This window comes from Ambystoma mexicanum, chromosome 6q (assembly GCF_040938575.1).
Source record: "Ambystoma mexicanum isolate Mex_15411 chromosome 6q, UKY_AmexF1_1, whole genome shotgun sequence".
Classification (NCBI taxonomy): domain Eukaryota; kingdom Metazoa; phylum Chordata; class Amphibia; order Caudata; family Ambystomatidae; genus Ambystoma; species Ambystoma mexicanum.
Genome location: NC_090937.1, coordinates 699,647,530 through 699,674,597, shown reverse-complemented (window position 1 = coordinate 699,674,597; position 27,068 = coordinate 699,647,530). Strand labels below are relative to the sequence as shown.

General features: G+C 50.4%; 1 protein-coding gene across 1 annotated transcript in view; it reads right to left on the bottom strand.

Annotated features, from left to right (window-relative positions):
- SMARCA5 (SNF2 related chromatin remodeling ATPase 5) overlaps window positions 1-27,068 on the bottom strand; it is a 682,605-nt gene that overhangs the window by 231,614 nt on the left and 423,923 nt on the right. The window contains exons 14-17 of the mRNA XM_069631209.1: window positions 12,036-12,168; window positions 11,432-11,580; window positions 10,942-11,061; window positions 5,947-6,057 (exon numbers count right to left, since the gene is read on the bottom strand). Of these exons, the coding sequence (XP_069487310.1) occupies window positions 5,947-6,057; window positions 10,942-11,061; window positions 11,432-11,580; window positions 12,036-12,168 (513 nt within the window). The remainder of the gene's footprint in view (window positions 1-5,946; window positions 6,058-10,941; window positions 11,062-11,431; window positions 11,581-12,035; window positions 12,169-27,068) is intronic.

The window sequence follows — 27,068 nt, the reverse complement described above, 5'->3', positions numbered from 1 at the left end:
TTTGTGGAAAGGTCCTTCGAGATTTACTCTGCATGCCAAACCAGGTTTGGTCCATTTGTTCGTTTTGCCTTTGGTGGGATTTGTTAGGCAAGATTGTAAGCAGTACCCTTTGGGTGCACTACAACAACCCCAACTACAGGTAATAGGAAACCCAGCCTTTGGTATAAGCTTGTACTACACAGTTTTGGTAGCGTGTTGAGCAGCCAGGCTTATCTCAAGGGTGGTCAATGTGAGCTGTATGGGAGTTAAACAGATTCAGTGACAAGTATTTAAATTCTTACATCCAAGGTTTCTTGAATAAACAATTATTAATGTATCAGTCAGTTAGAGTAAGCCTTCAGAAGGGAGCAATAACACAGTAAAACACTCAAATATACTTCATAAAATACACATTTCTAAATCAGTAAGTACCCTTTTGGGATGGTCCACGGACACAACCTACACCCTCAGGTGACTTCAATAGCTAGGGTGCAGGGACATTAATATATCACTGTGGTATTTAGAATCGATTGAGTAAGTCAAAGGAAAAGTTTGTTAGAACAAACGAGAGACCACAAATATTCTTAAGCAGGCAAATACTTTCAGATCCCCACATTAAAAGTAATTCAGTGGAACAGGCTAAGCCAAAGTCAATGGGCAAAAGTCTATATGAGCTGAAGCACTTCGCTGCAGGTAAGTAGAAAAGTATTTGCACAATGTTTTAGAAGTCTTTGAAGAAAAAGAAGAATCAATGTAGGGCCACAAGCCGTTAGACCTGTGAGTAGTAGAAGATGCAGGAAACTACAGCAAGAGGTAGGTTCTCTCAGACTTTTTACAGTACCTTTGTACTGAAGAAAAAGTGCAGCAGATGACTTCTGTTCCTGAGCAGCTCTGCAGATCTCCCTGTTCCTGGGCCTCAGTTGTGGGGACAAGAGGGAGGACTTCTGGGGACTCCTGCATTGCAATGTGATGTGATGGTCACCGCTCGCAACTGGCAATCTTCAAACAAGGGGCTGATCAGCGTTTCAGCTCCTCGGGTCTACCGCAAATAGCAACACAGCGGTTCCTGGCTATTGAGGTGGGCTTTCTTCGCTTCTCGGGTCCCGCACTCCGTTAAGGGGGCTCAGGATTGGTCAGTTCCGCTTCCTGGGAGCCTGGAGGATACCCTGGAGCTCGTGGCCAGCTTAAAAGCGACGCACACAATCTGGTGTTCCCCTCCCAGGCTATATGGTTCCCAGCAGCAACTCTTGAAAATCGACCAGCTCAGAGAATGTCCGGGTGGCTTAGTTTGGAGTTGATTGCTCCCACCAACTCAAAGGAGTCCTTGCAGGGGCTTCTCTGTTGATACAAATTTGGAGTTTCAGCACAGCAGCAGGGCTTCACCGGGCAAACCAACAGTCCAGGAGTAGCAGGTGTCCTCTTAGTTCTTCTTCGGTTCCTTCGTCCAGTGGTCGACTGCCTTCCAAGCCAAAAGCCTCACCTTTTATTCAGTACTCTCCCATTCATTCCAGCCCAGTTGTCAGTCACCCAGCAGGGTGGCTGTCCTTGCCGGACAGTCAGCCAGCCAATCACTTAATAGTGCATTTGCATCTCCTACGAGAATAAGCGCACAGAGTTTCGGACACCTCCCTCACTTCCTGCCCACCCCAGACACCCTGGAGCTAGAGCTGGCTTCGCGCACAAAGTAAATCTCATGCAGGACCTTTCCACAAAGAAATGGGGAAAAAGGAAGACCTGGGCCATTTTGACAAAAATGGCACCCTTGGGTGCTTTACTGCAGCAGCGCATGCAGCCCCGCGGTAAATGCACACCATGGTAGTTAAAACTAAACCACTGCCACCAGCCTTTCAGTGAGGTAAGGGTAACAAATGTTACATGAGAAGCTAGACAAAGGGGATACTAGGTAACACCTCCAGCACCCTATTGTAAAATAGTGTGTGCTGGGTCTAGAAAGTTACAGATGTAAGTAAAGTCAATTTCACTTTACTGCTCTGGGAAACAGTTTATCCCCAAAGAAGGTATTTAAACCTCTGGGAAATCTGAAAGACTTGCCAATGCACTGAAGGTGCTGTGTGACACAATATAAAAGATGATGCCTATGTAGTTGGTCAGGCTCCATCACCAAAAGAAACACAAAGCTCAGAAATCACATTAAAATACATGAGTGGGGAAAAAAAGGGTATCTCCAGGTGAAAAAAATCAAGTCCTCAAATCCAGCAAAGTTGCGGGGGGTCAGCCAGGTGGAGGGAATATGGGAAAATCCTCAGAAGTGTGCTAACAGTCCAACAGGGGGCTAAGCGGCGCCACATCTCGCAGTCTTACCTTGCCACGATCGGCAACTAGTTGGACGCCTTTACACTAGTGTCTGACAGTGAGGACTTTCTTACCCAAAGTGTCCAATTTACCGTTCTCATTTTCTGGAGTAGTGGTGCACTTGTGTTGGGAGCAAGCCTTTATACTCACCCGACTCTGGCGTAGGCTGCAACATCAGACAATTCAGCGTGGATTCAGGTGCCCTGAATTTCTTTTCCAAGCGACCCTTGACTGCTGGCTCCGTAAACGGGTGCCTCATCGTATGGCGACCCTCCTAACACACATGATCCAATATCGGGATTGAGAAAACCGCTTTTCTCCTCTTCGCCATGTGGTCAAACAAGAAGCAGCCCTTTTCCTCAGGGATAATACCAAATTTGTGACAGGCTTTAGCCATCATAGTATGGAAGGCCCCAATGCCATCCGTTTGGGTCGGACTACTCCGAGTATCCTGGTCTGGGTCTGTATCCCAGGCATCTGCCCTTCAGGGAGAAGATGCGTTAGAGAGAGTCCTCTGGAGCAATATTTAGCTCTGAATCATCCAGCTCCCCTACCTCCTGATGCCTACGAGGACTAAACGCCCTAGGGGAAGGCAGAAGATGTCTAGCTGGGGGCGGTTTCCTGTACCGAGGCTCTCGATCGCGGAAAGGCATCAGAGGCATACTTTTGACGAGAAACTAGGCAGGCTTTGCAGCAATGGGACTGATGGAGCTGGAGGTTCCGGGAGCCTGGCGTCCAATTGCCCTAGAATATTCTGCAAAGTAGTGAGCACTTGCATTGAGAGCAATGAGTGTGGTTTGAGGAGGATACTGAGGCAGCATAACCCCCAGTACTGCTGATGTGGCCAGGTGGGAAGGTTGTAGGCCCAAAACAAACAGGTCCAGGAGAGGTTGCTCTAAACTCCCTTCTTCAGTATCCCATTCAAAAACAGCATGCTCATCGTAGGCTGGTGCCTCAAAGTCAGAAGTGATCTTGTGCTGGAGTAGGTCCTCCAGTAGTATGGTTGGAGACCTTTCTAGAAGAGGCAGCTCTGTAGACACTGCGGAAGGTGTCCTTGGAAGATGGAACTCCCGTCACCAACTCGGTTTTAGATGATCCTGCCGAGGAAATGTGTTGCCGGTAACGGAGCAGTCGTCGACGAAGTATTCATCGGAGCAGTCGACAGCATGGCTGTCGACGGGACAGCGGAGGAAAGGGCTGGCGACAGTGGGGTCATTGGTGGAGCAGTCAACGAGAAGAGTCGTGGATACTGCTTTCGCCGCTGATACCCCTGTAGACAGAAGGCCTGGAGGACGACTGGCCTGTACTTCATTGACTCATGGCCAGAAGGAGTGATTCTTGTTCTTGGACGAAGACCTCCTCGTCTACGAAGAGGCAGAATGAGGCCTCGACTTCTTACTGACAGAGCCTTTGGGACCGCGGATTTCTGCGGGTGCTTCTTCAGCTTGTTGGAACGAGGTATAGATGCGCCCTGGGAGGAGCAGATTTTTGACCCTTCAACACCCGACAAAGGCCTTACCGCCGAAGACCTTAGATTGCTACAAAGCAGACCAAGGCTTGGGCTCACCTGAAATCTGTTTCTAAGGCAGCAGTTCCTCCAACCTAGACCTTTGGTGCAATGGCAACCTCTTGCCTGAGGAAGTAGAAGACCTGCCCCAGCGGGAATAGCAGACTTCCGAAGCCGGATAGGCACCATCGTTGAGCCAGCAAATCAAGTGCCTGTTCCGGTCCTTTAGAGTTTTTTGGGAGAAGCCCCGACAGATGAAGTTTTCAACCGAGTGATTGAGGAATAAGCAGTACAGGCACTCCGAATGGCCCTCCTCCCCCCCCTCATACAAATTGAGGCCGCAGGTCTCACTTGGCCGGAAATGAAGATTTCTTCGGACCTGAGGATGACATGACGGACCAGGAGTGAAAGCTGCCGAGAAGACACCAAAATGTGCACACAAAAATACAAATTTTCTGGAGAGAACTCGAGGCAATCCCAACAGTTTGGAAGATGGATGAAATCTGAGGGGAAGCTGCAGGGGGGATAGGGGGATGAAATCTGAGGTGGAAGCCGCAGGGGAGTGGGGGGGCAGAGCTGTACTCCCGCCGTCCCTTTGGTGCTGCCTAAAGCACCAACAACGTTGATAGGACACTCATGGTGTTGACGTTTTTTCCATAAGAAAACTACTATACTAAAGTTACTGGGGTTTCCCAGCCCGACAGGGAATATGCACAGCATGTGAATCCAGGAATTACCCAATGCTGGAGAAATTAGTTACTTGCAAAAGATGTTGGTAACTTACTCAGAGTGAACAGTTACAAAAGTTATTACTTACCTTAGTAATGTTCTGCCATTCTGAAATGGTTATTTTACTCACCTGTGATTTGGTTGTGCCCATTTGCCAAATGTAAGGCTGTTGGCTTCACTTAACTCTCTCTTTCAGAAAATGAGTGTGCAAGTTTCCCAACTGGGTCTTGCTTCCCCAGACTTGCTGTTAGCCTGTCCTGACTAAGTCAGTTATTCTATGTAGGTAAAAACCTAATGCAGAGTCATTCATAAAGTGCAACACTGGGGTTTGCATTCCCTGGCCTGTTGTAGATAGACCTAAAAAGCCTCTGCCTTTAAGTTGCATATAGCTCCTGTAAAAAGTGTAAAGGTATTACTTAACACACGTTTAAATGTTATCCTAAAATAAGTTAAGTTATTGCTTCCCTTAGTCTGTGACCTGAAAAGCAACTAATTGAATACTACACACCAAGGTCCAACTCCCCTAGAATAATTTACCCTGAATCAGTTATAGGTTAATACTGTTCATAGAATCTGTGTTTCACTAGATCAGAAGTATATTGTCCAGTTGCTATTACCATGTGATTTCTTACTGAGCCTCATGCTACAACTAATAGGGTCTACTACCCTGGTATTACTGAAAGTAATCTAAAAGTAACTTGGTTTTGACTTCCCTAAAACTACGGTTAAGTGTTCCAAATAAGGTTATATGCTTTGGTCTGTGCACCTTCAAGCATAGTGTTGTGTTTTTAGAATTGTGGTTATATATAATTTAATAGTGCTTTATTTCCCCCCAAAGATTTATCCGGGCCTACTTGTATTTAAATCAGCCATTTATTTTTACAATACGTTGTTTCTCTTTGGACCATTTGTATTACAATTTAATTTATACAGATTCTACAGCCCTCCCTCCCTCCCTCCCTCCCTCCCTCCCTCCTAAGATAAGCCTGGCTGCTCGGTCTACACTACCCTATACTCAAGTGGTATAGCCTTATAATAAGGAGGGTCTTGTACTGCCTCAGTTGTATGATTTTGATTAAGTCAATTTTAGGGCTTTAGAAAAAAAAAACTGTCCCAACACGATTTTATCTTCTAAATGATAAAATTAGAACATAAAAAGGTTACTATCCTTGATGGTGAAGTTTACCATCTGAACTAGCAGCCAAACCTGGGTGCTTTAAAGGAACATTACAATTAGAAGAATATAAACAAATAGATACATTGCCATCACAAGAGCAAGTGAAAAATACAATTGTAATAGAAAATGTGCTGTAGTAAGGAACAAACATAATATGGTTCCGATATAGATTGCAGAAAAATATTTTAGAAAACACTAGGATCCGCAGGCAAAGCATTTACTATTTAGGTCACATTCTCACCTTTGGTGCTTTTGGTTCGCTTACACGAAGTGCTTCCCTAAAGTAAGCATCAACAGCATAGTTGGCTTTCCGTTCTCTCTTGGGTGGCTCGATCCATTCTGTGAATGCCATCTGCAATGAAATTCAATAGACAGAGCTTTAAGCGCCCGATTAGGATGAAAGTAAAGCAAAAACAGAAACAGCCTCCGCAATCTCCCAACTAACAGTTTAACTTCCATCTTTCCATCCGTCAGCTCCCCTGTCTATTGATAAGTATCCCTTTGATCATTCACTATTATTTTGGTGCCTTGTACATTTTAAACTTAATCTCTGAACACCCCAGCCCGAGCCGATCAATCAGTCCAAAACCACCATGGTGCCATAACTAAGACAAGTCCTCCCTCCAAGCTCTTCCCCCTTACCTATTCCAAGGAACAGGCTTCCATTGAGTTTAATACTTTCCACACTATCCTGCTTGCACCTTTACCCCAATTTCACCCTCAACCATTAGGACAACCATGTGTCTCGACCTATGCAGGTGGTGTAAAAAGCATTCCCCACCCACCTTGCTGACAAAGATTCTCCTTTCCCTTGCGACTTCCCTCAACTCTGCCAAATCATTCTACTACTGTAACCCTCATCTCAACTGACCCTTGCAAGATCTCCATGACCCTCCACGCTAGGTTCTCTTTCTAAAAACGTACACAAAATCTTAATCCTTCCATCTCTCCCCACCACCTCCTTGATGCCCATCACCCTCTCCACTATACCACTTTGCCCAAACTTCTCCCACCAAACTCCTACCAATCCTCTGCTTTGCCAAATCTTGCTGTGTCTACGGACCTCTTTACACCTCAAACAATACAACTTCAACACATTACCTCCTACTATGTTCCCTCTTTAACCTCTCCCCACTGACATTTCCCTGCCCGCTGTATAACAGCTAGTCATCCCCATTCTAAAGAAAGCCACTGGGAACCTAAACCCCTCCTTCGTCTACTTGTATAGTCCTGAATACAGATTAGCGCTCAAGGAATTTGCAGTGGTGGGGCAAACACCCCACCAAGACCACACTGCCTCAGGTCTCCAACTTTCAAACCTCAGCTCACCACCCATGCATTCTAATCCTACTTCCGCAGCCTTTAACACGGCGACCCCCATCCGAACCCCTTCCTCTTGGCGTCAGGGCACCCCACTTAAATGGGTTTCACCCTACCTCTCGGTATCAAGCATCTCATGGAACTCAAACACCTCCACAACACTCACATGTAGGTAACTTCTCCCTCCCCCCACGGGTCTGTCCTTGCTACACTCTTCACTCTATATACCACTGGTTAGCTAGATTATCATTTTTACGTAAAATCACCTTCACGTGTGAGGGCCCCATAACATTTTGCTGGATTTGTGGAGGTTTTGTCCACTCTGAGTGGGAACCTTTTTTCCACACTCATTCTTTTACTCCATCTTTGGGATACTTTTGTATTCCTTTTTATATCTTTCTTGGAGACATGCTGTCTTCCAAGTTTAATGGCATTTGTCATTGACTTTTCCAACACAACTCCTGGGGCTTCCCTTTTTATTTTGTTATTCTTATCTTCTCTACTGTGAGGTCGCACAGCCCAACTTATGGGGGTGCTAGAGTTACAGAGCATCACCTCTCTCACTGCTCCTGTAACATTTTGGTTACAGTGACAAGCTAATCTAAATGGATGTTGGCAGTGGTTGTATCCTACCTACCTTTGTGCAATGTTTACTCCCAGGCTGTACTCACAGCTGCAGTAGTGCACAGATGAGACATTTGACACAAAATGGACACAACATTGTGACCGTTGTTTTTCGCCAATTCAAGATGGCTTGGTCCCTCTTGGTCCTTCCGTGCAGGGTGGGGGACATTAGTCTCAGTTGGATCACTTTGTGAAGCCTGCCAAGGTGCCAGTGTGTCTGAGGACAGCCACCACCCAGAGATTGAATGGTGCATGGGTGCCGATTGGCTGGGTTCCTGCAATCGAGGAATGGATCCCGAGGCTGAAGACAATCGGACCCTTGGAAGTGAAGAACTGAGGAAGAGGAGAGATATCCGCAGCTGCTTCCAGCCGACCAGAGATGCCTTCTAAACAATCGCTGCTGCCCGCCCAACTTCTTCGAAGTGCTAGGAGAGCTCCCAAGAGGACGTCCCTCTCCTTTAGACTGGTTGGACCAAACAGTCTCAAGACAACCTGCATTACACGAACAATCCCACAACGAGCTTTGACCTTCACGGGCTGCAAACCAGAAATACCATGGCACTGGCCAGGGTGCAGTTTAGTCTTCCACGAGGATTCGATCTTGGGAACTTTGGCGGACTCCTTCCGGACCGCTAGAGGCAGGATCACACTCACTGAAGTCCCCTCACAAGAGTGCTGGGCCAAAAAAACGAGCGGTAACCATTCTTCACTGGTGCTTTCTAAAGGGTGCCAAAAATCACAGCCAAGAAGAATCCTTTGCCTGGAGCCTAGTCACTCGACTGTTGCGAGATCCATTCCAGTGTCGCCTTTCATCTGCTTAATCAAGTATACAGCACCCGCGTCTGCTGCATCGGTGTAGCATCGCGCTGCATCCTCTTCTTAATGTTTAAGTTACTGTGAGACTTGTTAAAACTTACCTAGAGTTGCTTTGCCGCTCCCGTGTGCCTGGAGTGCCGATTCCTGTGTTTGGGAGATTTTGCATACACGTTCGCCCAATGCCTGTGTGCCTACAGGGAGCCTTTCCTAAGTCCCTGACCCTCCTTGCTTGTTTGACCCTCCAATCTGAAAGACTCAAAACTAAATCAGGATGGACTAAGGCCTCAAAAAAGATTACAAGTATTTACCAGTTTAATGTCGGTTTTGTTTCATAACTTTGATTTGCTTATTGCTATTCTCATAGTATTACAGAATTGATTTACTTACTGTAAAGATTGCATTAGTTGTTCCAAAGTAGTGCATCATAGTATTTACCTTTCTAAAGAATCAACTTTACCTTAGTGTATATATAAAATAAACCATTACTTTTATATAACTGTGTTCGTGTGTCCCTACAGCCCTTAGTTAAAACTGGCTACTCAGCCATTGCTACCAACAAAACTTGTGTGGCTCGGCCTATACTAAGAGTTGGAGCAGTGTGTCCCAAGTGTGAGTCTTCTAAAGTCCAACCTAAGGTGGACTTTTGTAAAACCCCAACCACCACCTCCCTGGGTAAGCTCAGGTCTTCTCCATTCTATACTCCACGGCTGACATCAAAACATCACAATTTGCCTCACAGCATATACAATGCTGCCTAATGCTTAAAGCCTACAAAAAAATAGGTCTTGCCGCCTAAAGTGCCAATTCCACTCCCCCGCACCCCCCCCCCCCCCCCGCACCCCCCCTAACTGGACTCCTCACCCATGTCTCACACTTGCGGGTCATCTGAGAGACCTCAGTAGTTCACCATGATCACTGCAACAGCTGCTAGAACCCATCTCAAAAGTAGGATAGAGCACCATGACTTAGCCAGCACTTGGTAAAACCACTACCATTGAAATCACCTATACCACCTGCCTGGATGCCCCCTAAAGCTGGTGCACGCTCTTCTAGAAACAAAACTGTCAATAAGCTGGAAACTAAACTAGCTCACAGCAATAAAATCCAGGAAAAGTACTTCTGCTATGCCCGGTCATACTGGACCAATCATAATGACAATCCAGTCTGCTCATGAAGTTCAGGAAATCAATGAAACCCATGCTCTTCTGTAACTCTGTGGTTCTAACCCCACCCAGAACAAATGTTTTTAATCTCAAAAGTAGTCTTGTGCAACAAAAAATGAAAAAATACAAATCTCCCCTTTTGTGGAAGTTGCACCATGTGCTGTGATGTCACTCAATGGTATGGATAAAGTAGGATGGTTTCACTTAGAATGGGAGGTTCATACGGTTCCATGTACAGTAGTAGACTAGACGGCGAGGACCTGCAGGAGTCAGAGCTCCAATTTTAGAGGACTTTGTGTAAGGAATCATTCCCATTTCCTATGGCATTGGGTGCAGCCGGTGCTTCATTACAACTGCATGCGTTTACCCTCTACAAACTACCCTGATTCTACACACTTCTCTACACAGGGCCCAGGCCAGCTTTCTTTAAATTCCGGGTCATAAAATACATCCATAGTCTTAACCATCTCCACCCACCACACCTCGTAAACTGCCTCTCAATGTGCTCTTTCTTGCATCCTTGCAGTCTTCCATCCTTAACCTCCCATTCCCCTGTGCCCTCTCCAGGTAACCCCGATTGGCCCTACTTGCCCCATTCCACACAACACCCTTACCCCCCAATTTCATAAGTATCCCATCTCCAACTCTTCATGACCAGACTCCAATTCCATCTTCTAGCCTGCAAGAGGTCTCCCCAAATGACTACAATCTATGCAGAAACAGAAACCCCATTAATATATTCACCCGCAAATACGTGAATGTGTATAATCTATATCCTGCTACTAGGCCTCCATTTAGTTTGCTAGTTGGGTCTGTTTCACTGCCCTTGCCCTAGGTTCTACATCATTGCCTGCCCGTCACCACTAGCTACCATCTCCTATATACGCTTCATCTATTGTAAAGGCACCACTAAAGAAAACTGCTTACTATAGCCTTCGTTTCAGGTTGCACTCAATTCCCAAGCTTTAATAAATATTATTATTGTAAAGGCACCACTAAAGAAAACTGCTTACTATAGCCTTCGTTTCAGGTTGCACTCAATTCCCAAGCTTTAATAAATACAACAAAAACCTAACCATTCGCAATCATGTTTAAGTCAAACTAGTTTGAACTATAAGAATGCCTAAAAATCCTGTCACAAACATTTGAACATTTCAACAAAGCTGTCATGATGAACTGTTGCAAAGTAATCAAAATTGAAAGGTTCCCCCCACCCCCCTCCAGTACTTCGCTCACTGCTTGGAGGAGACATGTATCAAAATACTCATGATTTACACAGCACAAACCTGTCGAAGGAAAGGATAATTTCATACCTTTTGTTTTTCTCTGTAGTCTTCACCCTCAAAGTTGTATACGCTGTTATCAGTCTCAACTGTGAAGTTCCTCAGTGAGCTTTCACCCAGGTTGGAGAGTTTCTCATTCATTTCAGCAGTCTGAAATGCAGAGTATAGCATGTAACTGATTACGGTTTATAGTGCCACACCTGAGCCACTAACTGGTTGCCTCTGCATTTCTATACAATCGCTATAACAGCTCCTAAAAACTTAAATGGTGCCTCAGTAGGCATAACAGATGACATTTAAATGAAGAAAGCTTTGGAATTCATGCTGAGAAGGTATTCTCCAATAAAAAACCCATCCCACAATTTAACCGATTAGGGAATTAAGCAAGGCCAGAAAACAAATCTTCATACAGTTTAAGTCAAAAGATGGCAAATAGCAAATCATAGATCAAACGCCTGCTTTACAGGAAGGGGATCATATTGCAATTATCAATAGAAACACAAAAAAGTCTAAATGTTACCTTTTTTGCCCCTCGTTCTAGAATTTTATCGATGTCCTCATCTGTGATTTCACTATCCTTGGAAGCGAAGACATGCGTTGCGCCATGCCTAATCATTTGAAGCATTTCATCTTTGCCCATTTTATTCAGGTTCTGATCCACTAACCTGCCTGTAAATTTGAGACGATTCATTGAAGTGTGTGGGACCATAGTAGAATATTTTGGGCAATTCAAAGCGACGTTCCCTTCGCAAATACAAAGCAATAGCAGCATGCAGTGAAAGAGCAAATAAATATATGGCTGGCTTAGGGTCTGGATATTTTGTAGAGTAGAAATATTGAAATGTGCATTGCCATATACCACACAAGGAAGTATTTGTTCCAGAATAGGGAACATGGCAAATTAAAAGATCTCAGAAAGTACAAGTTAGCTTGTGTGAAGCAGAAAAGCAGGCATAATAACAGTTTACTATGGGCCCAATCCATTACTTGCCATGGAAATTCTACTCTATATATAAAAAAAGATATATGCTGCATGAATTTAGATTGCTGTGCACCAGCTCAAGTGGCTCCCAAGTGCAATAAAGTCTGAACTCAAACAAAAAAAGTAAAGCAGGACAACTCACCTTGCTGAATAACTATTGAATCAAGGCGGAGTTTCATTTCGGCACGTTCTACTATTCTTTCCTCCACAGTGTTTTCTGTGATGAAGCGAAACACTCGTACGGTCTTGGTTTGACCAATTCTGTGGGCACGATCCTTGAAAATAGAGAAGTCAAAACATCAATTTTTACATCATGAAAAATCATGTAAACTGGTTGAATCTACATATGCCTCAAACATTTAAGTAGTGTAGAAAAATAACCAAATCGGACATTGGCTGGAAGAATTTGCAAATTCAGAGGTGACAAGGCTGTAAAACTGACAGAAAAAGCCTGGGACACTGGAAAAGATTTACCCCATAATTTGGGACTTTCAGTAAAGATATTTTATGTGCTGCTTCCCCTCCATAGACTTATCCGGGAACTCCAACATTTTTCCATTCTGAACCAGGCTTGACTTAAGTCCATGTTTTTGGTGGTACTGTTCCGTCCCTACCCATGTCTATCAGTGCAGGGGGACTGTTCCATTAAAAAAAAATCCAGTTCTACAATGTACACCTCACTGTGAAGTGGGGAGGGCATACGTTGGATCCTTTAGCTGTTTAACTTCATGGTTACTTAAGTGGTGTGTCCAAGACAAGCTGATGGCAGTTAATTCTTCTGTGGCTTTTTTTTTTTTACAGTTTCACTTGCAATTCTGCATTTTCTGCAGAAGGCATTTCCGACTACCATATAATTTACAATGGCCGTGGCCAAGAGATTTAATCCAGTCCTTTGGCTATTTTGTCTTTTGGTGTTCTTCCTTCACTCTCAGAGCCAGGTTTGCCATATATGTTAAGCCCTCTCCTGGGCAAAGCCTCATCTTTCCCCAGACAAAAGCAGCAGTATGTGTGTCAGATATGGGGGGCTGAGACTGTATGGTTGTTAGGTAAGATTTGTAGAGTCCAACTGGTGTGGGACTTGACAAGACTTCTCTTTGGCATTAGTGACCCAACTTTTAACAGACCTGTACTACACAGGTTGGTAGAGCAGCTGAGGAACCAGACTTATCTTAGAAGGGGTACTGTAAGCAGTACAATGAAATCAGTAGAGACAAGTAAACAATTCCACACTTTAAAAGTTACATTAATAATTTTTTATGTACACAAAGCAAATGAATCACTAGGTTATGCAGCAACTAATAGGAACAAGCAGCAGAATTTCAGAATCAAGTTATTTAAGCAGCAATAATGCAGATAAGTAAATTCTTTTTGTACTAAAACATTTCCAGCACACAGTGACATCAGTTAAGGTCAGAATTAACACTTATGTTTTATCATACAATATTGAGTTTGGAGGGAAAAAGTGTTAGTGCTACAGTGTTCTGTTCTACTCGAACAATAGTCTTTTCTCCCAGAGGGATGTAGGCAGTCTTATCCCAGCAATGAGTGTTGTGGTGACGAAAGGAAGGGCGTCTGGCGGGCTTCTGTGGCAGCACTCTCGAGAGGAACTCTGCAGCAATGGATTCCACTCGCTTCAGCGGCTTTGCCGCCAAAGGAGGAATAGCTCCGGTTGGAGTGTCCTTGGTCCTAGACTCTGGTGAGGGGACTCTAGATGAAGAATTCCTGCTTCTGGAGGTCCTTGAATGGCCAAAGTTTTGGCCGGATTCGTTCTTGGGAAAGACGCTGCACTCATCGGTGGTCCAGTTAAACCAGGTATTGGGAAATTGCAGCCCAGGAAAGTCAGACTCAGGGGTTGGCCCAGAACGAAGCAGGTCTTGAGGCTAGTTGGTCCCACCACCCTAAGGAAGGAAGTCGCCCCTGGCAGAGTTTCCCTGTTGATGGGAAAACGAGTTCAGCACAGCTGCAAGGCTTCACTGATACGTTTGGGGTCATGGAAGGTGCTGCGGGTGTCTCTGCGTCATCTTCTTCAGATTTGATGTTCCAGTGGTCGACTGCCTGTAATCACAAAACTCTTTTCTTGTATGTGAAATCCCATCCATTCACAGCACTAAGCTGTCAATCACACTGAGGGAGGGAGTTCGGGGGGAGAAATAGCCATCTAGCACAGCCACCCGCCCAATTGGAACTAGTTTCGGACAGGCATGCCAAAGGTCAGTGAAGTTTTGGGCTCCTCCCTCACTTCCTGCCTTCCAGACACACTGGAACCTGAGCAGGCTTCAAGGCCGAAGCCCGTCAAAAGGCAAAACACACAATGGACTCAAACCTCATCTAAACAGGTTAAAAGTCCAGAAGGAACTAACAAACGAGAAATGGCAACAAAAAAAAAAAAGAAGACGGGGCCATTTTGGTAAAATGGTCACCCATGGGTGCAGTACTGCAGCTGAGAAATCGGCATGCAGATATATTGCGCAAAAGGTAGTAAAAAGAAACCACTGCCACCAGCCACTAAAGTTAATGTAACAAAATGTTACATGAGTAGTGGGACAAGGGCTTAATATGTAACCCCCCCTTCCCCCCAGCACTCCTCATGAGGTGGTGTCTGCTGGACCCAAAAAGGCCCGAAACTCCCTGTGCTTAGTTTCCTAGGAGATCCAAATGCACTCTGGCGTGATTGGCTGGCTGACAGTCCAGCAAGGAAAGCAACCCTGCTGGGTGAGTGGCAGCTAAGCTAGAATGAACAGGAGGAAACTGGATAAGAGGAGAGTATCTTGGCTTCGAAGGCAGAGTCGACCACTGGAAGGAAAGAACCGAAGACGAGATGGAAGAGGGCGGCTGCTGCAACTCCTGGACCGTTGGTTTGCCCAGTGAAGCCCTGCTGCAGGTCCAAATCGACAAGTTCATCTCGATGGAGAAACCCTTCAAGGACTTCTCCCTTTGAGTGGGACCAATGAACTTGTAAGCCCCCTGGATACCATTCTCAGAGCTGGTTGCATTTTCCTCAGAGTGCTGCATGAAACCGAATAGCCAGGGAGAAGGACACCAGTTTGTGTGCTTAACTAAAGCTACCGGAATTGAAGATTTGCCTCGGACAGCTTTTTTGACCAGTCCCAGTGCAGGAGTCCCCAGACATCCTCCCTCTTGTCCCCACGACTGAGGCTCAGGAACAGCGAGATCTGCAGGAACTGCCAGGAACAGAAGTCTTCACTGCATCTATTTCTTCATTTTAAGGTACTGTGAAAACCCGACCGAGAGAATTTACCCCTCACTTCGAAAGTGCTTGAAACTTGCAGGCCTAGTCAGCTTGTGACACAACATATGAATCTTTCTTTTACAACCTACTTCTGAGAACTTTGGCAAAGACTTTTCCGTTTAACTTCCAGAACTGCTTTATCCTATACGAGACTTTAGTCCATTGACCTTGGCCTTGGTTTTTATTAACCTATGCCTTTTTGTTCCTACTTCAAATGCTCTGAATGCCTTGAAAGTAGTTTAACTACTTCAGAACCGGATATTGTGAAGTACATTTATGTGTGATATAGATTGCCTCATTCTAGTGAATGTTTTATAACTGCCTGTGAAATAAATTAATAAGTGTTTTACCAAGAAACCTTGAGTGTAAAAGTCTATTTGAATGCTTGTAATTATAGACCTCTGTGTAACATCCTGACAGCTCACATTCCCTCTTGAGAAAAGCCTGGCTGCTCAGCAACGCTACCACAAAACTGTAAGGAACAAGTTACTTACCTGTAACTGTTCTCCAGCATGGGTCTGGCATGGATTCACATGCTCATGAATATTCCCCGTCAGGCTGGGAATCCTCGGTAAAGAAAAAATCAGCATCAGTTTCGTTTCTGATCTGTCTTTCGTAGTAGTAACCAATCACTGATCTCTGCGTCATACTGACCACAGCCAATGACGGCCATCTACCTAAGCCCCACCTCTGGCAGCCATCTTCAGATTTGGTAGCACGTGAAGTGGCAGTATGACCAAGTGAAGAGCCGCAGAGGGGTAGGCGGGAGGGTTTGCATGTGAATCCATGCCAGACCCATGCTGGAGAACAAGCATGTGGTCTGGCATGGATTCACATGCTCATGAATAAAGAATACATAGCAGTACACATGCAACCACAGGAGGTGGCAAAGGCTCAGCATTAAGCATTACATCAAACTCAACATTAAGCAATTCTTACCTCCTCACCAGGCTCACCTTAGGCGAACAGGTTGCGCAGCACTGCTTGGCCGACCCTGGACTCCTCCCTGGAATCCCGATCGACGCAGTAGAATTTCGTGAAGGTGTGCGTCGACCTCCACGTAGCAGCCCTGCAGATGTCCAGCAAGGGCACACCAGATAGGAACGCCGTGGTAGCTGCGATCGCTCTGGTGGAATGGGCTCTCGGACGGCCAGGCAGCGGTCGGTTTGCCAACCGATGACAGTACATGATACAGCCGGAGAGCCATCTGGAAATGGAAGCCTTCGAGAGAGTCTTCCCCTGAGTGACAGGTCCAAAGTTCACAAAGAGTTGTGACGTCTTCCGAAAACACTTTGTGCGGTCCACGTAGAACTTCAGCGCTCTAGCCACATCCAGCGAGTGCAAAGTCCTTTCAGCCGGCGACGGGAAGAAAACAGGCAACACCAAGGGTTTGTTGAGGTGGAAGTCAGACGGCACCTTGGGCATGAAGGAGGGGTGCATCCTAAGCACTACCCTTGTGTCATGAAGTCAAGTACGGGGCCTTGCAGGAAAGGGCCTGGATCTCTCCCACCCGTCGTGCGGAGGTGATGGCCACAAGAAACGCTGTTTTCCACGACAGAAACTTCAACGGAGCCGAGTGCAGAGGCTCGAACGGAGGTCCCATGAGCTTGGTCAGCACCACGTTGAGCTCCCACGCCGGGGCCGGAGCCTTCACCGGCGGGAACGATCTGAAAAGTCCCTTCATGAACTCTTTCACCAGACGATGAGACCACAAAGACGTCTGCCCCGTGGTTCTGGTGTATAGGGAGATCGCAGCAAGATGAATGATGGACGCGTGCGCCAGTCCAGCCTTGGCCAGCGTCAGTAGGTACGGCAGTACTTGGGGAGCCGTAATCCGTAGAGGGTTAATCTGTGCGTGGCACCAGACAGAACCTCTTCCATTTGTGTCCGTAGCATTTAAGAGTTGAGGACGCCCTGGCCTTTGCAAGAACCTCTCTGCAGTCGGCCGGTATGTCGTATCCTCCAAACTCTAATGCTGCAGGAGCCAGGCCTGCAAGTTCAGCGACTTCGGGTCGTGATGGAGGATGGCGCCTCCTTCCCTGGAGAGAAGATCCGCGTCCACTGGCAGCTTGATTGACGGGGACGCTGACAAGTCCAGAAGGTCCGGGAACCATATCTGCCTCGGCCACGCAGGTGCGACGATGATCATCCTGCAACGTGACATCTTGAGCTGGTTGATGAGCCTGATCAGCAGCGGCAATGGAGGGAACGCGCATAGAAACAGGCCCTCCCAGGGGAACGAGAAAGCATCGCCCATGCTCCTCGGCTGGGGAAACCTGCTGGCGAACCTCCGGTACTTGGAGTTCGTCGCCGTCGCAAACAGATCGATCCGGGGTGTGCCCCACCGTCGGAAGAGGCGGTCCACTAGATCCTGTCGTAGTTCCCACTAGTGGCACAAGCGCAGCTCTCTGCTGAGCGAGTCGGCAATGGTGTTTTTTATCCCTGCCAGATGAAACGGCACCAGAAACATTCCTTGGGCGACGGCCCAATGCCACAGATCCTGCGCCTCCTTGGACAGGGCTGGGGATCTGGTACCGCCCTGCTTCCTGATGTAGAACATGGTGGTGTTGTCGGTGAAGATCCTCACCACCTTGCCCTTGAGGGACGGAAGAAAGGACCTGAGGGCCCAAAACACTGCACGGAGCTCCAGGACGTTGATATGGAGGGACTTCTCCATCGGAAGCCAAAGGCCTCTCGCGTGCAGATTTACAGTGTGCGCTCCCCACCCGTGGTCACTGTCTCCTGGTGGCCGGGGGTCTGGAAGTCCATGCCCGCCGTCAGATGCGCGCGGGTGCCCCACCACCGGATCGCTAGTCGGAAACTGTCGAGTGTGATCCTCTCCTCGAACCTGCCCGTCTGGATCCAGCGCGCGTCCAGGAACTCCTGCAACGGGCGCATCCGGAGCCTGCACAGGCGGATGAGATAAATGCAAGACGACATCATTCCGAGGAGGGACTTGATGGACCTCACCCTGGCCGCGTCCGCAACCAGCATCCGCTGCACCTTGCCCAAGATGGCCATCGTCCTTTCCTCCGACGGAGAGGCCAGAAGCGACACTGTCGAGCTTCGCTCCCAGAAACAGTGCGTCTTGCGCGGGCACCAGGTGGGACTTGGCGTAGTTTATGGAGAATCCCAGGTCCGTGAGTAGCTGGACGGTCCTTGCCGTGTGCTCCACGGCGAGCTCCTTCGTCTTCGCTCGGATGAGCCAGTAAAACCAGGTAGGGGTAGACGTGGATCCCCTCGGCGCAGCTGCGCCGCCACCGGTGCGAGGCACTTGGTGAACACCCTGGGTGCCGACCTCAATCCGAAGGGAAGGGCTCTGAACTGGTAGCGACGCCCTTGGACCACAAACCTGAGAAACTTTCGGTGTCCCTTTAGGGTGGGAATATGGAAGTAGGCATCCTCCAAATCCAACGACGACAGGAAATCGCCCTCCTCCAGTTGACCCAGGACGTGTTGGAGGGTGACCATCCGGAACTTCTGTGCCTTGATGAATTTGTTCAGTCGTAGGTCCAGGATGGGACGCCATCCTCCCGTCTTCTTCTTCACGAGGAAGTATCTTGAGTAAACTCCGGAGCCCCAAAGCCTCTTTGGGATGAGCTCGATGGCGCCCTTCTTGAGCATCGCCTTTACCTCCAAGAGAAGTTGAGGGACGTGATGTTCCTTCCTGGCCACAGAGGGGACGCGCGGGCACCTCCTTAGAAACTCGAGCGCGTGACCCTCAGCTAGGGCGTCCAGCACCCAACGGTCGGTGGAGATGGACTCCCACATGCTGACGAAGCTCGCCAGCCGGCCTCCCACCGGGGTGCTTCGGTGGGGGCCCTACCCCCACGGCCGGTTCAGTCCTGCTTCGATGAGGCTTTGCCGCCTTGTCCTCCTTGGCGACGACGGCGGGGTCCGCCTGACTTGCCTCGTCCCCTGTAAGCTTCCTGTGACGACGAACGGGCCGCTTGACGGTAGGTGGAAAATCTGCCGCTGGAACCTTTGGAGGCACCCTGTTTACCTCTGCCGCTCCGAAAGGGCGGCCGCCGTTGCTGGAGAACCCCAAGAGCCCGGGCCGTCTCCGTGTCCACCTTGATGGCTTGAAGGGAATCGTCCACTGTTTTCCCAAACAGGTTGTTTCCGTCGAACGGCATGTCCAAGACCCTGGTCTGCACGTCCTGACGGAAGTCAGTAGCCTTGAGCCATCCACGCCGCCTAAGGCACACGCCGTTGCCGAACTGGCGAAATCCAGTGTCAGCGATGTCCGTCGCAATCGTAATGGCGTGGTCTGACGCCACCTCTCCTTCCTGCAAGATCTCTAGGGCTTCCGCCCTCTTGTCGTCTGGTAGGAAGTCCAGCAGGGGGGCCAGTTTGTACCACAACTCCCTGTCGTAGCGGGCTACGATAGCCAAGGCTTTGGCCGCCTTAATCGTCGTCGCTGCCGACGAGATGACTCTACGTCCCATCGGGTCTAATTTCTTTCCCTCGCCGTCCGGCGGGGAAGTTGACGTAGAGGCCGCGCCTCCCCCCCCCCCCGCTTTCTTCCTGGCCGCCGCGGAGACGACCGAATCCGGGGTCGGCTGTGCCCAAAAGGCACAAGGGGGCCGCGTCCGGGATCCGGTACTACTTCTCGTACCGATCCCTTCTAGCCGGCGTCGTGGATGGGTTCTTGAGGAGGGCGAGGCCCTCATCCCAAATATCGTCTAGTAGAGGTACAGCGAGGACCGTCTTCCTCTTGGTCTCGCGCCATTGATAAAGGAAACCTTCCTTCTCTTCCGGGCAGAGCTGGAAAAGCTTGGATGCCCTGGCGATCATGGAGTGAAACGATCCAATCTTGTCGGGCGGGGAAACCCGGGTGGGAGGTGACGGGAGATCCTTGTCGTAAACCTTGTCTGTACCCATTGCGGCCGTGTCAGTCCTCGTATCATTCCCACGTGTCGTGGACAGGGAGGAGGGCTCCGGGTCCCCCGTCGGGAGCGGTTCCTCCGTTGGTGGTAACGGCAGTCTCGTCCTCATCTCCGAGCATAAGGACGGTATTGCCAACAAAATGGCCGCCGAGTTGTCTTGCGGCACTGGTTGAGGGAGATCCGACGGGCGATCAGGAGCCCCGTCGGCATCCTCGACGCCCTCGTCGTCTTCCACGTCGGGGGTCCCTCCCGACAGGATGGCCTCCTTCCACGCCAGAGCCTTGGCCTAAGACTTCGATCAGCTCCTCCTCAGAGGTTGAGGCCGAGTCCACGACGACCTCCTGCCCCCCCCTTTTACTTCTCCGTCAGAGGTTTCACGGGGGTCCTGTCGATGGGCATGAAAGAGGACTCCCTCCGCGGTGACAGGGAGATTCTGGGCCCCGGGGTCGCCACCACTGGTGTAGCCTCCACAGGCTGAACCAGGGCCGCCGCGACTGCCTCGATAGAGGCCTTGGCCGGATGGATCAAGGCTTTCACCACCTTAGGTGCGCTCACTGCCTTCTCCTTGGGGGGAGGGTCACCACCTCGCTCCACCTCCGATGGGGCCTTAGGGCACGACCGGGGTCTCTCCAGGTGTTTTGCCGGGTGCTCGGCCTTCCTCTTACCCGAGCCAGAGCGTTGGCTCGTGGTTGATGACGCCGGGGAGGAGGCGCCCTGCCTGGCGCCCGTAGAGCCCGACCATTCGGCGCTCCCGGTGCCAGCGGACTCACGGTGCTTGGCCTTCTGTTGGACCCCCGTCGCCGGGGCGACCTCAAAGGTCTTAGAAGACCGCTCAGACTACTTCTTCTCGCCTGACGGGCTCTTTCCTTCCAGCCAGTTGGCGAGACGTTGATGGCGGTCCTTCATGGTGCGCTCCGACATATTGCCGCAAAACGCACAGTCCTTCTCCACGTGCGTCTTGTCTTCATGTAGGCAGTAAAGGCAAAGGGAGTGTTTGTCCTCAAAGACATTCTGAAGCTGGCATCCAGGGCAGACCCTGAACAGCTTTCCGGGCGTCGAGCTTCCCTTCTCCTGGGCCATGTCCGAGATGGGCCTGAGAAACTTCTGGAGTCCTCCAAAAGCGTGGCTCGACGAAATCTTCACCCTTGAGGGGCATAGACAAATCCGACACGGGTCCCTGTTGATCGGATGAAGAAACGGTCGAGCTGGAGGCTCTTTTGACCGAAAGACATTTTTCTGAGAAAAAACATGAAAAATAGCACTAACGCTCGAGAGCAATAGCACGAGGATCCCAACACTTGAACGTGCGGTAAAAATCTGAAGATGGCTGCCAGAGGCAGGGCTTAGGTAGAGGGCAGTCATTGGCTGTGGTCAGTATGACGCAGAGATCAGTGATTGGTTACTACTACGAAAGACAGATCAGAAACGAAACTGATACGGATTTTTTCTTTACCGAGGATTCCCAGCCTGACGGGGAATATTCATGAGCATGTGAATCCATGCCAGACCCCATGCTGGAGAATACCGACTTATACCTAGGGTGTCCGGTTTTCGGGATAACCGGAAAGTGCCTGATATGTGACCCCCGTTAAAATTTTAAAATTCTCGGGGTTATCCGATAAACCCTGCATTTCATAGTGCTGGGAGCGGAATTCGAAACCATGGTGTCTTGTTTCCAAGACACGCACGTTGCCAGTGAGCTATCCTAGCAGTTCTGTTAAAGCATTGTCTATTGGAACCGACATTGCTACTAACGCTGCAATGATAATTTATTATCCCATATTGCCACCTTGTGGCCAAATGCCGATTTGACTGCCTGGTCATAAGGACCTCACATTGTAAACTGCAATGCTGGAATATCCGGAAAACTCTGGTTTCGGTTGAGCGTTAAGCCTCTCCCAGCTGTGGCATTGTTCTTGGGAGGGAAACATTAGCAGGACTGCAGGGGGCATGCTCCTGTTGGTGTGCATCTCTGTTGGGGGGAGGGCTAAAGTACCCCCTCCAGTCATGACCTTTGAGGCCTGCATGGGTCATTAGGCTGCACGTACATGTTTGCCTGGGAAATCTCGCTCCATATAAGCACAGTCACTTGTTCGAGCCATTCACTGCTCCCTGAAACTGCTGAACGGTATTTTCCAGTGTTTCCTTCACTTTTGCTCTGCTGGACGTGTTGGACCCTTTGTAAGGAAAGTTGTATGTATTTTTTAGTGTGATGCAGACGTGGTGGGGGTTTGATTTACATACATTTTAAACACAAGGACTCCTGGGCCATTTTTAGCGAGCGAGCTCAGAACTGGCACAACCCGTGCCCCTGAGCAGAGGTGCCATAATTACCCCTTACCTTGGAGGGGGGCCCCACAGGGCTGCCCGATTTCAAGAAGTAAGATTCCATTGGGCACCAGTCTTAAATAACACATGTCAGGATATGTTATGGAGTGCTACTGAGGCTCTAAAACCATTGCCTTTCTGTTTTGAAAAGTCACTCAAACGCATCCCCTCAAAGCTGCATATAGGTCGGTGCTAGCGTTTGCATAAGGAACAAGTTACTTACCTGTAACTGTTGTTCTCCAGCATGGGTCTGGCATGGATTCACATGCTCATGAATATTCCCCGTCGTCAGGCTGGGAATCCTCGGTAAAGAAAAAACCAGTATCAGTTTCGTTTCTGATCTGTCTTTCGTAGTAATAACCAATCACTGGTCTCTGCGTCATACTGACCACAGCCAATGACTGCCCTCTACCTAAGCACCGCCTCTGGCAGCCATCTTCAGATTTGGAAGCACGTGAAGTGGCAGTATGACCAAGTGAAGAGCCGCAGAGGGGTAGGCGGGAGGGTTCGCATGTGAATCCATGCCAGACCCATGCTGGAGAACAACAGTTACAGGTAAGTAACTTGTTCCTTCTCCAGCATGGGGTCTGGCATGGATTCACATGCTCATGAATAAACAATACATAGCAGTACACACATGCACAACCACGGGAGGTGGCAAAGGCTCAACATTAAGCATCTTACCTCCTCACCAGGCTCACCTCAGGCGAACAGGTTGCGCAGCACTGCTTGGCCGACCCTGGACTCCTCCCTGGAATCCCGATCGACGCAGTAGAACTTCGTGAAGGTGTGCGTCGACCTCCACGTAGCAGCCCTGCATATGTCCAGCAGGGGCACACCAGAAAGGAACGCCGTGGTAGCTGCGATCGCTCTGGTGGAATGGGCTCTTGGACGGCCGGGCAGCGGTCGGTTTGCCAACCGATGACAGTACATGATACAGCCGGAGAGCCATCTGGAAATGGAAGCCTTCGAGAGAGCCTTCCCCTGATTGACAGGTCCAAAGTTCACAAAGAGTTGTGACGTCTTCCGAAAACACTTCCTGCGGTCCACGTAAAACTTCAGCGCTCTAGCCACATCCACCGAGTGCAAAGTCCTCTCAGCCGGCGACGAAGGCGACGGGAAGAATACAGGCAACACCAAGGGTTCGTTGAGATGGAAGTCCGACGGTACCTTGGGCATGAAGGAGGGGTGCGTCCTGAGCACTACCCTCGTGTCGTGAAAAGTCAAGTACGAGGCCTTGCAGGAAAGGGCCTGGATCTCTCCCACCCGTCGTGCGGAGGTGATGGCCACAAGAAACGCTGTTTTCCACGACAGAAACTTCAACGGGGCCGATTGCAGAGGCTCGAACGGAGGTCCCATGAGCTTGGTCAGCACCACGTTGAGCTCCCACGCCGGGGCCGGAGCCTTCAACGGCGGGAACGATCTGAACAGTCCCTTCATGAACTCTTTCACCAGACGATGAGACCACAAGGACGTCCGCCCCGTGGTTCTGGTGTATCGGGAGATCGCAGCAAGATGAATCTTGATGGACGCGTGTGCCAGTCCAGCTTTGGCCAGCGTCAGCAGGTACGGCAGAACTTGGGGAGCCGTAATCCGTAGAGGGTTAATCTTCTGTGCGTAGCACCAGACAGAGAACCTCTTCCATTTGTGTCCGTAGCATTTAAGAGTCGAGGACGCCCTGGCCTTTGCAAGAACCTCTCTGCAGTCGGCCAGTATGTCGTATCCTCCAAACTCTAGCGCTGCAGGAGCCAGGCCTGCAAGTTCAGCGATTTCGGGTCGTGGTGGAGGATGGCGCCTCCTTCCCTGGAGAGCAGATCCGCGTCCACCGGCAGCTTGATTGGCGGGGACGCTGACCAGTCCAGAAGGTCCGGGAACCATATCTGCCTCGGCCACGCAGGTGCGACGAGGATCATCCTGCACCGTGACCTCTTGAGCTGGTTGACGAGCCGGATTAGCAGTGGCAAAGGAGGGAACGCGTAGAGGAACAGGCCCTCCCAGTGGAACGAGAAAGCATCGCCCATGCTCCTCGCCTGGGGAAACCTGCTGGCGAACCTCCAGTTCGTCGCCATCGCGAACAGGTCGATCTGGGGTGTGCCCCACCGTCGGAAGAGGCGATCCACTAGATCCTGCCGTAGTTCCCACTCGTGGCACGAGCGCAGCTCCCTGCTGAGTGAGTCGGCGATGGTGTTTTTTATCCCTGCCAGATGAAACGGCACCAGAAACATCCCTTGGGCGACTGCCCAATGCCACAGGTCCTGCGCCTCCTTGGACAGTGCTGGGGACCTGGTTCCGCCCTGTTTTCTGATGTAAAACATGGTGGTGGTGTTGTCGGTGAAGATCCACACCACCTTGCCCTTGAGGGACGGAAGGAAGGACCTGAGGGCCCAAAACACTGCATGGAGCTCCAGGACGTTGATATGTAAGGATTTCTCCGTCGGGAGCCAAAGGCCCCTTGCGTGCAGATTTTCGGTGTGCGCTCCCCACCCTTCCAGGGAGGCATCCGTGGTCACTGTCTCCTGGTGGGCTGGGGTCTGGAAGTCCATGCCCGCCGTCAGATGCGCGCGGGTGCCCCACCACCGGATCGCTCGTCGGAAACTCTCGTCGAGTGTGATCCTTTCCTCGAAGCTGCCCGTCGTTTGGATCCAGCGCGCGTCCAGGAACTCCTGCAACGGGCGCATCCGGAGCCTGCACATGGGAATGAGGTAGATGCAGGAAGACATCATTCCGAGGAGGGACTTGATGGACCTCACCTTGGCCGCGTCGGCCACCAACATCCGCTGCACCTTGCCCAGGAAGGTCCTGGTCCTCTCCTCCGACGGGGAGGCCAGAAGGGACACTGTGTTGAGCCTCGCTCCCAGAAATAGAGTGTCTTGCGCGGGTACCAGGTGGGATTTGGCGTAGTTCACGGAGAATCCCAGGTCCGTGAGAAGTTGGACGGTCCTTGCCGTGTGAACCACGGCGAGCTCCCTTGTCTTGGCTCGGATGAACCAGTCGTCCAGGTAGGGGTAGACGTGGATCCCTTCGCGGCGCAGCTGAGCCGCCACCGGTGCGAGGCACTTGGTGAACACCCTGGGTGCCGACCGTAGACCGAAGGGGAGGGCTTTCAACTGGTAATGCCGCCCTTAGACCACAAACCTGAGGAATTTTCGGTGCCCCTTCAAGATGGGAATATGGAAGTAGACATCCTCCAAATCCAACGACGACAGGAAGTCTCCTTCCTCCAGCTGACCCAGGACGTGCTGGAGGGTGACCATCCGGAACTTTTGCGCCTTGATGAACTTGTTCAGACGTCGCAGGTCCAGGATGGGGCGCCATCCCCCCAGTCTTCTTCTTCACGAGGAAGTATCTCGAGTAGACTCCGGAGCCCCGAAGCCTCTTTGGGACGAGTTCGATGGCGCCCTTCTTGAGCATCGCCTTCACCTCCAGGAGAAGTTGAGGGACGTGAAGTTCTTTCCTGGCCACGGGGGGGGGACGCGCGGACACTTTCTTTGAAACTCGAGCGCGTGGCCCCGGGCCAAGGCGTCCAGCACCCAACGGTCGGTGGAGATGGACTCCCACACTCTGACGAAGCTCGCCAGCGGGCCTCCCACCGGGGTGCTTCGGTGGGGGCCCGACCCCCCGGCCGGTTCAATCCTGCTTCGACGAGGCTTTAGCGCCTTGTCCTTGGCGACGACGGCGGGGTCCGCCAGGCTTGCCTCGTCCTCTGTAGGCCTCCTGAGATGACGAGCGGGCCGCTTGACGGTAGGAGGAGAAACCGCCGCCGGAACCTTTGGAGGCGCCCTTGCCTCCCCTGCTCCGAAAGGGCGTCCGTCGTCGTTGCAGAACTCCAAGGGCCCGGGCCGTCTCGGTGTCCGCTTTAATGGCCTGAAGGGAATCCTCCACCGTTTTCCCAAACAGGTTGTTCCCATCGAAGGGCATGTCCAGGACTCTGGTCTGAACGTCTTGACGGAAGTCCGTAGCCTTGAGCCATCCACGCCGCCTAAGGCAAACGCCGTTGCCCAACTGGCGGAACCCAGTGTCGGCGATGTCCGTCGCAACGGTAATGGCGTGGTCCGAAGCCACCTCACCTTCCTGCAGGATCTCCAGGGCCTCTGCCCTCTTGTCGTCCGGCAAGAAGTCCAGCAGGGGAGCCAGTTTGTACCAGAGCTCCCTGTCGTATCGGGCCACGATAGCCAAGGCGTTGGCAGCTTTAATCGTCGTCGCTGCAGACGAGATGACTCTGCGTCCCATAGCGTCCAATTTCTTTCCCTCGCCGTCCGATGGGGAAGTCGATGTGGAGGCCGCACCCCCCCCCTGCTTTTTTCCTGGCCGCCGCGGAGACGACGGAGTCCGGAGTAGGCTGCGCCCAGAGGCACAGGGGGGCCGTGTCCGGGACCCGGTACTTTTTCTCGTACCGGTCTCTTCTAGCTGGCGTCGTGGACGGGTTCTTGAGGAGGGTGAGGCCCTCATCCCAAATGTCGTCCAATAGAGGCACCGCGAGGACCGTCTTCCTCTTGGCCTCACGCCGCTGATAAAGGAAACCTTCCTTCTTCTCCTCAGGGCAGAGTTGGAAAAGCTCGGATGCCCTGGCGATCATTGAGTGGAACGATCCAATCTCGTCGGGCGGAGAAGCCCTGGTGGGAGGCGACGACGGTACATCCTCGTCGTATACCTCGTCGTCCGTACCCGTCGCTGCCGTGTCAGTCCCCGTATCATCCCCTCGGGTGGA